At 33.8% G+C, this 13,161-nt stretch overlaps 1 protein-coding gene across 3 annotated transcripts in view; it reads right to left on the bottom strand.

Moving 5' to 3' along the window:
• Nucleotides 1-164: 164 nt before the first annotated feature.
• LOC123536080 (mucin-3A-like) overlaps nt 165-13,161 on the bottom strand; it is a 37,774-nt gene continuing 24,777 nt past the window's right edge. For all 3 annotated transcript variants that reach the window (XM_053528153.1, XM_053528154.1, XM_053528155.1), the window contains 6 exons: nt 12,077-12,122; nt 10,726-10,844; nt 7,763-7,819; nt 5,544-5,566; nt 4,491-4,615; nt 165-1,446 (listed from right to left, as the gene is read on the bottom strand). In XM_053528153.1, the coding sequence (XP_053384128.1) occupies nt 838-1,446; nt 4,491-4,615; nt 5,544-5,566; nt 7,763-7,819; nt 10,726-10,844; nt 12,077-12,122 (979 nt within the window). In that variant the 3' untranslated portion in view covers nt 165-837. The remainder of the gene's footprint in view (nt 1,447-4,490; nt 4,616-5,543; nt 5,567-7,762; nt 7,820-10,725; nt 10,845-12,076; nt 12,123-13,161) is intronic.

The raw sequence follows: 13,161 nt of genomic DNA, 5'->3' as shown, positions 1-13,161 counted from the left end.
TAAAATAGTTAGAGATCGTCTATAATGAGCGGCTGAATACAATGGACTTCGCTTGATGAAGTTAGATCAATATTCATTTTCATATTACATTATTTGAAGTTCCTTAAATATACTCTATTAGCAATAGAGGGCAGTTCGACAGATAAACTAACGGTACCACTAGCTGTTTGTGAAAATTTGACTTTTTATTTTGTAAATATAATATATATATTTATAATCAATTTTCGAATACATGATTAATATATAATTAACAATAATAATATTTACATAATTTGATAAACATAAAACAGTATCAATAGAAAGAACACTTTGCTGCCTTTTCCTTAACAGTATCATCGCGACTAAACATGTACAATTACTGAAATCGTAGATGATTTAGTCATGTGTTCGTTTACTACACAAAAGGCAAATACGAACCTGTCTCTCAAATCCAATCTTTTGTTTCTACATTCAAAACAAAATTTTGAACTAAAATAGTCATAAACTTCTGCAAGAGTGACATTTGTTAAAACTCTTTCATGCAGTAGCTAACTTAGTTAAACATAGTAGATTAACGCTATTTGCTTCGATAATGAAATCATAGGAGTGTTGCTGCTCAGCAAAATCAGAAATTAAGATTAACTTTCTAACGGCAGAACCTATATTCTACGCGATGAAGTCAAACTACTATCGGGTTTGTCCTAGACAGGAGTACAATCGGCCATGACACTGCTTTTCTAAGGCGATCATTATATGTGCGCTATCGGTTAAGTGAGACTCATCGTGGACGACTCGCAGCATATACAACACTGATTACCTCAACCCGATCCAGCAATAAGCACAGCGCATCAATAGATTTTACACAATATCAGTCATTGGTTTGGAATGAGTTTTGCGGTTTCTTCTTCTAATTGGTTTTTTGTTTATATCATCTTCAGTTTCAGCCGCCTTACCACCTTTAATTTCATCTCTTAGACTATGAAATAATTTATCAGACGCCTCTTCGGGCTTTATATTTTTAATAACATCAATTTCATCTCTGTTTCTGTTGTCCTTCTCTGGTTCCCTGTGTTTACGAATAGAATTACTTCTGTTTCGTTTAACATGTTGCATCTCTAGAGAATTTGATTTTGCTTGAGAAGTGGGTTTGTTAAGTGAGGTTGAACTTCCTCGAAGCAATAAATCATTATTCAAAACAGCAGAGACATTCCTTTTGTTTTGCAATTCGTTTGAATTTTTTTCAGATTTAGCAGATTCCAATCTTGCGTTAGGTATGTCATCCTTTGTTCGAATCACTATCGGTTTTGGAGCGTTTGTAGTGTATTTACCAGACTCTGATATATCACTTGTACTCTTTGAATTAGTCACGTCAAGATTTGCAGCCGGTCTTCTTACATAATTTGCAGCTTTATTCGATGTCAGTGGGCGTTTGTCGGGCTTGTAACCTAATCTTGTAACAACGGGCTCCTGTTAAATCAGACACGAAATCAAAATTAGGTTAAATTACATGTATAACATTACAGTAAAAGCATCAAAACTATTTAGGCTATCGGCTGAAGTGTGTGTGCTACATGCATTTGTATCCGAGGGTGCTCTACATCAACTGTTGTTTTTGTATGGCTAAGAGTCACACAAACACAGCTGGTCATATGCGACTTTTCAGATTGGTGAATGAAACCCACGGTGCCATTTCTGGCATTGTTTCAGGCATGAGTGGGTACATCTAGGTAGAACATCCAACCTTCTGTAAGTCAGCCTGATGGCTTCCTTGCAAAGAATGCTTCATTCGAAGCAAGGTTTCGAACTCATATCGATGTGGGGCAGAAATTCGAATTCTGTAACCTGAAACACTCAGCCGCGAATACCCTTTTCTGCATAAATAGAGAACCTCTCATTCGCTTTGACATCTTCCTATTGTAGACACATTCATATAACAAGAAATGTTTACAATTGACGGTCTGACATTTTGTGAATCGCCTTCAAACTTCCAAAAGTATCTTGCATAAATCAATTTACATGAAATGAACTATAGCGACTGTCAAAGTGCAGAACTTTAAATACATTAATTCCTGTCATAACTGGTCATTAATCACTCAATGTATTCCTTTATGCAAGACAGTTTTAATTTTAGTGGAAGCATACCTTTATGCATTTTTTGCACAATGCCTGCATATCTATTGCAGTCATTTATGAATATATCAATACTAATATGTCACTTCCTTCCTCAATGAGATGTTATTGATATATTTGCAACATTTTCCATGTTAAATTCATCTACTGTATGACAGTGTCTTACAGGATTTTTGCATATCTGAGATTCCAAATAAAATATTTCTTCAAAAGAGAACAATTTAGAACGTGCAATGATATGCAAAAAAGATGTGATTTGAATGCTCAAATATCATGGTTACATCCGTTATGGACGAATTATTTGTCTATATTCTGTGAGACTTAAAATATATGGTCTCTCGCCATGTAGTAAGATAACAAACAGCCAATATAGGCGTCACAGACTCAACGTACTGTCCTACAACTAAAATTAAAATCAGGTTTGGATGACATTGTAATCTGAAATGGGGGCCTCCGTGGCCGAGAGGTTAATGTTGCTGACTGCAAATTAGTTGTCCCACATCGATGTTGGTCTAAGTCTTGGGGCAAAGAATTCTTTATGCGCGAAAACCATCCGGCTTGCTTGCAGAGGGCCTGTGGTTTTACCTAGGTGCCCGTCCCCGATGAAATAATGCCCGTGGGCACCTGGGGTTACCCTGCACAATAAATGCTGGAAAGTTGCCATATGACCTAAGAAAAATAAACCGAGGGGCTATGTATCTGCTTTACTGAAAAAGCAGAAGCTATCTATTTAGCCTTGCACTATTTCGAATAAAAAAAGAAATGAAAACTGCAGGCACTTTTTGAGGAGTTGCCGATACATAGTACATAGTTGCACTGAAATCTAAGATATCAAAGTGAAGCGAAGGTTCAATGATATTATGAAACGTTTCTCTGTAATTGTTAAGATAATATTTCCAGCCCGCACAAAAAGTAATCATTATAATTTTTTAAAGCTTTTACCTAGCATTAAGCGTCTTAAGCAAATATACTTGATCTCATGAAAATGTTCCAATACTCTTGTTATTTACTAGATAATTTAATTGCAATGTGTAAAACGTGAACATAGAATTAAAATCATCCTTCAAAATCAGTCAATAGATCAGTAAGCAGTAAACCAATCCATAAATATTTCAAAGTGATAACTTTACAGGATTGGAAATATAATACTTTCAAATACATTACTCAGTTAAAATTAATCTTATTTTGCACTGATTTGACTCTTAGAGATATGTCCAAACAAATTTTCTCGTTTCGTTTAATGTCAGTTTGTAAGTAAACTTAAAATAAAGAAAGGTTTATCGTTCTTTAAAAGAAAGAAACAACTGGAAAGTCAAATGAAATGAAGAGCAGAGGTAGAAATAATTATCATATAAACTCGTAAATAATATACTTAAATAAGAACACAAAGCGATCTTGCAAAAGTCTGATTAACATGTTACCTTTTTAGAACAAATGTATTTTAGATAGATATTTTCTTTTCTATTCCGATCTTCTTAATCATTTGTATCTGTTTCTTACTGATGAAAAACTGAGAGAAATTACCAGGCTCATTATCAAAACAATTGAATTTTATTCGGACTTTGCATTCATTATCAAATTATACATATGAGCTGTGCCATGGGAAAACCAACATAGTGGGTATGCGACCAGCATGGATCCAGACTGGTCAGGATCCATGTTGTTCGCTAACAGTTTCTCCAATTCCAATAGGCTTTAAAAGCGAACAGCATGGAGCCTGACCAGACTGCGCGGATGCGCAGGCTGGTCTGGATCCATGCTGGTCGCACACCCACTATGTTGGTTTTCCCATGGCACGGCTCAATTATTTTCTAGCGATTCGCTTAACTTTGTTACAAAATAGAACTGCGTATGCTTAATATTAAGTTAACAGCGATCAACCTGATTTAGGCAGACATAATTAATTACATATATCTAACACCGAGGCTTAAAGCCATGTTTTGCTATCAAGAATCCTTTAGAACATTACGGTATTGATTAGGTTATAGCTACTGTGTTGAAAGAAGGATGAACTGTTGTCAATATTTTACATTCCCATGAACATAAATCACACTATACTAATAAGCATGCAAGAATGTGCTTTAATGCAAAGAATCATTAGAGACTGATATAAAACCATTTAATAACGAGAGTTTTGACAGGATGAATGTCAACAATTTATCACTAAGAGAAAGGTTAAACCTCTATATTTAGTTGCATAGAAAACTGAACAGTAAGATGAATTAAACATAGGTGGGCCGGAAGCATACATTTCGCAACATTTTGTTCAATCCTAAAGGACAATTGATCTAAGAAAGTCAAACTTTCAATTTTAAAGTTTTCCCATTTTCAAATTTGTCAGCGACGACATTTATGCGTTCTGTTAATTTACATAAACTTACCGGTTTCTGGGGCATAGAAATAAGCGCTACTTGGTCAGAAGCACGATATGGGCTCCATGTTTCAAGAAGCCCACTGTACGAACTAGTGTAAGCTGGGTTGGTAAAACCTTTCAATGTCTCTATAGCTGTAAAAAAGATAAAGATTCAAGATGATAAAAATGCTAAGTTCAGGTATATTAAACTTTGGACATTTTCTAACAAGCTATCAATTTACCATTAGGTCAGCACCTTATGCACTTTTTAAACCAGCAAGTTTAAAAAATCATATCAATATTAAAAGACAATGATACTTGTCACTCTGCTTGAATGTTCGGGACAATTATTTTTTGTTGAAAAAATACCAATAAAACATTAAACTAAATATTAGACAGTAATATAAATTTTATATCACTGTGTAATTTGCACAGAAAGGGGAAAATCAAACAAAATCTGTGTGTGACTCCTTTCTGCAAAATTGCACTCAAGATCTAACGTCATTCGTGAAAACAAATTGTACACAAAAATGGCTTCGTTTCATATTCGACAACAGAAATTTCAAAAAGAACATTTACTTTTAGCTCAAAGTCAGTGTTCAGATGGTAAAGACTAAAAAATAGTCAACTCGACTAGACCCAAGGATACTTTAAATTTATTTTTTTATCGATTTTACATTGGTGGTTGGTCTTAACTTTTCTATGTTACGGTTGTAAAGATCGACTGTGTGGCATTCATTATGATTTTCTTATTCTCATGTATATCTTTAGAACGCTACTGTAACAGTTCAACTATAAGGATCGGATGTTTATAAGCCAGATGGACACTGCTGGCTAATCCATGAACCACGCTAAATGTACAGTAATAACATTCAGTACTTAGATATCTGTTAATAATGTTATAAAATAGCCAAATTACGTACACGAAAAACTAATTGAGATATTTCGTACTCTGACCTGAATACCACTTGCTTCGAGTACTTTGTCATTTGTTGTATTCAAGCAAGCAGTAATGATATATTTAATCAAAATATCTCAACGGAATAAAAATAATAAGTGCATTTTGTGTTTGTTATATTACCTTTATCAACATCCACAACGTTCCTGAAAAATGTAAAATAGAGTTTTAGTTTACATAACCTGATCGGGAATGCCTTAAAACATAAAAAAATGTTTTACACTCATAAAATATTTCTTAACCCTCTAATAAACCTCTCAAGGGAGTGAATTATAAGTTCATTTATTTAGAAATAATAAGTTGTAATTTAGTGTCTCGGAGTTATTTCTTCAAAATACACGGTGTTACACAAGTGACAAACACATACGAAACATGTATGTGTAAGATACAAAATGTTACGTCTTTGACTGAAATGTATCTTTTTCTACATTTCTGGACCGTGAAAACTTTTGTAGAATGAATAAATTTCCTTGAGTAAAACTTACACTTAGTAACATATAGTGTCCGAACTATTAGTCCTTCAATAAGCCAAAACGCTTCTTTAAGGTATAACTATCTTTGAAGAATGATTTTGCGGGTTGACGTTCATATGCAATTATGTGCACTAAAACTTTGTAATTATACATCATAAAAAGGCAATAAATAATATCGTTTATTCATTATCCTATTTTGTTTCAAAAATATTTTAGTTGTTTGGCCAAAATATGTTTTACTACTATTTTTCTGTACACCAACATAAAGCACCATCACATTATCAAAAAGGTGGAGCAAGAAACTAAACACTAGCCAATACAATTATGACTGACAGCGTATTGTTTTAAATTCTACAGTCGAAACAAGTGGAATTATATAGAAAGAAGTTATTCATGCTAATTAATGTTAGGGGCCTCCGTGGCCGAGTGGTTAGAGTCGTTGACTTCAAACCATTTGCCCCTCATCGATGTGGGTTCGAAACCTCATTTGGGGCGTAGAATTCTTCACGTGAGGAAGCCATCCAGCTGGCTTACGGAAGGTCGGTGGTTCTACCCAGGTGCCCGCTCGTGATGAAAGTATGCACGGAGGGGCACCTGGGGTCTTCCTCCACCATTAAAGCTGGAAAGTCGCCATATGACCTAAAATTGTGTCGGTGCGACGTTAAACCCAACAAAATAAATAAAATAAATAATTAATGTTACATATTCGCTTGATACAGTCCTGCTTTCTTATTCTAAATAGTATGATGTGCATTCGAGATCATATCATACTAGACTGGGATTCTATCTTGTTAATTTATGCCCCATGTTCGTCCTTATAATAATCAAATATGTCATCTTTATCAATTATGTTCGTCCTTATAATAATCAAATATGTCATCTTTATCAATTAATATGCTGTAATATTCAATTGAAGTGGTATACAGTGGAACCCCTATAAACAGACCGGCCTCCGGACCAGAGTAAAAGTTCGGATTAGGGTTTTCGGTCTAGATGGGTTTTGTTGGTGTCCTACATTACATATATAGTTAAACAATTATCAAATAACCAGAGTCGTTTTAAATTCTTATCTTGTTTAGTTACAGTATGAAACAACACCATTCAAGTTGTTATGAACATATGTTACCAAATCGAATGAATTCTGGTGATCATGATGAAAGGTAAATGCAAAAATCCTGACGGCCTTGTTCGGTGTTCGGCAGAGAGGAGTCCGGGGAACAGGCGTATTTTTCTGATTAAATTAGAGTCCAATTTCGGACCGCAAATTTCGTTCATTTAGGAGGAATTTCTGGTATTCAGAGGTTTTATTTTACAGGAGTTTCACCGTAATTCTAAAGATATGCCATCTTATTAATTGATTTAATTTTTCAGGTTTGTAAAAAGAGAACAATATACTGCATTAAGACGATAGCACAAAAGATAACATGACGGTGAATTATCTTGACACGATACAAATTACCCATAACAACATTTAGAGATCAAATAAAGTACAGTATCTACAGAAGACAATTTGTCGATGAAAATGATATATTAAACCTCTTAAATGATATCATTTTAAAGATATGTACAAATTATGAAATATTAGAACAGCTTTAAGACAAGAAAATAAAGAAGATAAGATGACCATGCACAAAGTAATGATAAAAATAATATGACACATGTTTAACTCGACAAAATAACCTTTCAACGAGTAATTAAGCAATTAAACGAAAAGAATGCCATATTTTCGACAACATTAGACAGCTGCAGCGCTCCATAGCATTGCTTCATCACAGTTGCGACGGTCCAACATTGCTCTATCACTATAAATATAGTTTAGACTTGTTGCGTTGATCAATGTGAGCCCAGATTATCTGAAGTATTACTTACGTGGAAGATTGCCTACTGTTTGTAGATTTTTCATCATTACTAGTAGATGTTCCTTTTCTGAAATAATTCAAGTATAGAATAGTTTAGCTTGATGAAAGATGCTTATTAGGATCAAAAACTGAAACTGTTTCCGGAAAAAAAATATGTTCTGAGAAATAAGGACATACTTTAAATGTTAAATTTCAGATTCCAATACGAAAAACAAAATATAGGTATGTCAACATTAATGTATTTATGCCAATACATTATATGAAATTACTCTGTATTGAGATATAAACACACAATGGTATATGTGAAAATATTCCGAGTCCACAATGTTTAACATTATGTAGCAGTGTTGTTATGTGCTAAAGGTTTTTATGATTTATTGTCTACTAATTGCCTGTTATATAAACAACAACAAGTGTGACGTGAGATTAACAAGTCTAATTTCTATCTGTGGAATAGAGATTGTATAATAGTATGTAATTTGTGATTGTTCATAATATTTATAATACATCAATAGTCTATATGTGCTACGAATATGGCTTTACGTGATGATATTTTGCAGATTGTGAAGTTTCACCTTTTAGCTAATTCTTGAACATCTCGAATTATGCTTCAATGTAACACAATTTGAAAAATTAAAAAATAAGGCCCCAATGGCACTCTATAGCTCACCAGAGTTTCAGAGCTCAAACATGTATAACAAGAAACATTTCTACCAAATTATATTTTAAGATGACCGGTTCAGGAGAGTTAATTAAGAAATTCTAGACCTGCCAAGGGCGTATTTGTTTCCTTCAAGATAGTATTTAACAATGTTGGCTGTGTAATTGTTTTAAAATCGGCCATGTGTTCTAGGAGAAGATAGAGTTCAAACATATTTCTATTCTTAGCTCTGGCGGCCATGTTCATGCGACAAACTGAAATATTTTGGCAGACCTTCATCCAAGGAATATTTCTGCGCAATTGTTACAAAACTGAACCAACGGTTTAAGTTATGTTGTTTGTATGATATTTTATTTTGAGCTTTGGTGGCAGTGTTTTTGACGAAACACAATAACTGGAATAAATTTGGTAAATGGTCACCAAAAGAAACATTTGAAATATATAAAACTATACTTAAAACTGGGAGGAAGTTTCCAACGTGGAATTTAAAACAAATCCACTACATACGTAAAACGTAAAAGTAAATACGCCATCTGGCAACCACATTTTTTAAACATCTGATAAATATGAACACTCTTTGTAAAGGGTCACACAAGGGATATTCGTCAGCTTTTACTGTGTTTTAATTTCCAACTGTATAGATAGAAAGAAAATTTACCTTTAGAGACCCGAAAAACATTTTTGTGAAATTATTTTGAATCTAGACCAGTCGTTTAGGAAAAGATGATGTTTTAAGAGGTTTTTACTTTTAGCTCTGGATGCCAGGTATTTTCCAAGAATCAAAATAACTGGAGCCACCAAACGTTCATTTGTGTAAGACATTATTTTAAAGTCGGGCCAGCACTTGAAGATTCGGCTATATACAGAGACGAAAAAGATAGCATGCCCTTTGGCGGCTATGTTTTGCTGACAAGCTGGAATATGATCTTTGTAGAAGAACAATAAAGGAAAATTTATGTAAAATTATTTCTAAATCATCCTGCGGTTAAGGAAGAAATACTGTTTTATTACTAACGACTCCTATTTGCAACCAAACAAAAGCGTTTTTTTTTCAACTTTGAAAGAGAACCAACTAAGGAATATTCTGGTCATTTTTTATCAATTTCCCCTAAATAAATTTAGAGAAGATTGAAGAGTATGTTGTCAACAAAAGGTCGGTTGAACTGACGGCGAGTGATCAAAATAGATTACTTTGAACGCTCTGTGCTCTGCTGAGCAAACAACACACTAAATAACATAAACGGGGTACTTTAGTTCTGCTTCGTAAGTTAAGAGGTAGACTGTAATTAGCGGTTTTGGTTTTAACATTGAAGAAGTACTTGACTGAGGCATACGTGTCATTTTATGCCATTTTGAATCAACATGTCAAATTAAAAGGCGAAGATCGATCCGCTTCCGAACATATACTGCGACAACTTTTAATATACGTTGTTTGTTTATTAACATCGTCGAGTGAAAATAATTTGTCAACGTCTGATACATCGTATTGTACTTACATGAAATGATAAATATGAATAAATGCAGCACGAAGTAGGTCAAAATCTTAATAAGATATATCTTTCTTTTTAACAAAATTAATTAAATTTAATTCGAAATACACAGACAAATATAGTAAAGAATTAAATTAAGGATCATTGGCACATCAGACTGCATAACCTAAAAGGACTGTTTATTTTATTTTGTTGAGTTTAAAGTCGCAGCGACACAATTATAAATCATATGGCGACTTTCCAGCTTTGATGGTGGAGGAAGTCCCCAGGGGCCCCTCCGTGCATTATTTCATCACGAGCGGGCACTTGGGTAGAACCACTGACCTTCCGTAATCCAGCTGGATGGCTTCCTCACATGAAGAATTCAACGCCCCGAGTGAGGCTCGAATCCACATCGGTGAGGAGCAAGTGATTTGAAGTCAGCGACCTTAATCACTTGTCCACGGATCGAGGCCCATCTACAAGGACTGAGTTCGATCATTTAATGTGTTAGCTACGTATTAGAGTAACACTAAAACGACAGTCTGCATGTTGCAATTCCGAAATATCAGTCAGGCAAATTGCAAATGACCTGATTGAAACAAGTAAAACTGAACATATGGCAAGCATTTGATACTGTATATTTTTTATAATTCATGCATCATTATAGTTTGTGGAATAACACAAATGAAGCGAACTAATTTGAATTTTAGCTTGTGATTATTGACATATAACCGATCAGTAAATATATCCATTATGCTTTTTTTCAGAAAGTACGACAAAAGACTGGAAAGTAGTATGTACAAAGGGAAGTAACTGACCAGTAAACAAACATCTACAAACCTTAGGTCGTTTTCAGAAAAAGAACTTCTTGGAGATATCAATGAGAAAGCATCATCAAGTAGTTTATGCATCCTATTCCTTGCTTCTTCAAGATTCTCGTCTCCCGACGTGTTTCCATCCTGAAACATAAAGAATATATTCAAATGTAATCATCCGCAGCATCGGGTTTTACACGAGTATTTGATGTCATGTATAACGATGTAGCAATAGAAATAAAATTGACCGACATGCCTGTATGGGAGACATTTAAGCTAAATTATGATAATAGTAATCCAAAAAGCTGTGTATATACCATATCCTTTCCAAAAACTTCATAACTATTGTCTATTTGTGCGTTAAAACTATATCACAATTGATAGAAAAAAGGAAAAGGGCAAAATGTATTTGGTTAAGAATTTAGTAAACCAAATGTAACATCAATAGCAATTCAAACAGTGACTATTATTATAAATATAATAATAATTATTATTATAATTATTATCATTATTATACCACATTTATATTTACATTGACTACTGAATTGAACAAAGCTTTCCAAGACATCACCACAGATTACAAAAGAAGCGGTTCCCCGTAACGTTTGATTTCACGTAGAGGAAATTAAACTGTATTGCCACATTAGTTAAACACAAGTTAAACAGTTAAAAAAACTAGAAGTAGGCCTGCAATTAGTGTATTAATTTATACAGTAGATAATAAAGTTTAGAACAATGGAAATTAATAATTAAGTAACTTAAAAATGGTAAACGCATACTAGTTCTTAAGATACAGTTTGTACAGTAAATGTTACGTAAATTTTATAACAAAATGTTATGACAGTATTAAACACAAGGGTGACATTGTTAAACGTAAAAGCTATATGATCTAATTAATTATTAAATCAATTAACATAATTTAATATGCCACTGCTGCCCTTTCGATTTCTTAATACGTTTTTTGTAATTCTATTATCTTTGAAAATACTTATAAAGTCAATAACTTAGATAAATCATATGTATACATGACATTCATAAAAGTAAAAAAAACGTGACATGGTAATTATTTAAAAATAGCATATAAACATGAGGTCGCATGAATAACATTTAAAAAAAAATAATTATGAGTTAGTTAATATTAATTTATTTCGGTTCGCATGTGAAAAAAGTTTAAAATTTACATTTTAATTTGATCACTCTCGTAACCCCATTCCGGAAGGTATCCAGTTTCCATTTTATGTTTAGCGACAAACAAGAGTGCTAATGTTTACACTTTTATCGCTGATGCTATAACGGGGCCAGAGAGCGACCACCATCAGACTACCACGTATACAAGTACCAAATACAATTTATTAACAGAAGATATACAAACTTACAGAAAACTTTCTCGATAATGGTATTGGTTCCTTTGACGGACTCCCACTGTAAAATCAAAATGTGTCATTTTGATGTATATACAACGAAACAATTAAAAGAAAACCATGTGCAATAATTAGTAACATGAAATGTCACAAGAACAAGTAACGAGCATCAGTTCTATCTAGCTGAAATAAAAATATCAGCATATGCAATGATGAACAAATTAAAATAATAATTATTTAATGTTTTAGTAGGAACAGATATGTATACACACAAATGAGCAAGTGACCGAGAATTGCAGTAGCAATACAGATGTCCCCTACCGGTATAAAATTGTGTTAGTTCGTCCCTTGTGGTTGTTGGCAAGTGTTAAGACTAAAAATGCTTCAAGGCATTTAGGAGCTAAGAAACAAAAACTATTTTCACTGACCTTAACCTACTAGCATAGATCATGTACGCGACACATTTTCTCATCACGGGGAACATTTGTGTGCAGCACTAAGAAAATCCATCAATGAACATTAAAGTTATGGAGCGGAAACAATTTTACTTGACCTTCAGTAGTGACCTAGACTTTTGACCGACAACCATGGGCCATGTGCTCCACACATAGTCTCATCATGGGGAACAATTCTGTGTAGTAATAAAAAAATCCTTCAATGCAATTAAATGTTATGGGGCAGACACAAATATTTTACTTGCCCTTAACGTGACCTTGACCTTTAACCAACAAGTTGACACATTGTGTGCACCACTAAGAACTAAGATAATCCATCGATGCATACAAAAGTTATGGAGCGGAAACAATTTTAACTTAACCCTCAATAGTGACCTTGACATACAAACATGTCATGTACATGCATAATCTACAATTTGCCCTCTACTCGCATATAAAGTTTTATGAACTTAGCTTGAGTACTGTATAAATGATTGCAGGACCGTGATCTGCGGCCGGACAGACGGACGGACGGAGGGCATTCTTATGCAGGAGTTCGTAGGCGAACACAATGTCACGCAAGTAAAACATAAACGTCGTACTTCCATTAATTGTATTTATATAAGGAAAACCTAGGTGTATTATATGTATGAAATTCCGCTTCAA

This window comes from Mercenaria mercenaria, chromosome 17 (genome assembly GCF_021730395.1).
Source record: "Mercenaria mercenaria strain notata chromosome 17, MADL_Memer_1, whole genome shotgun sequence".
Taxonomy (NCBI): Eukaryota; Metazoa; Mollusca; class Bivalvia; order Venerida; family Veneridae; genus Mercenaria; species Mercenaria mercenaria.
This window is presented reverse-complemented; position numbering and strand designations above follow the sequence as displayed.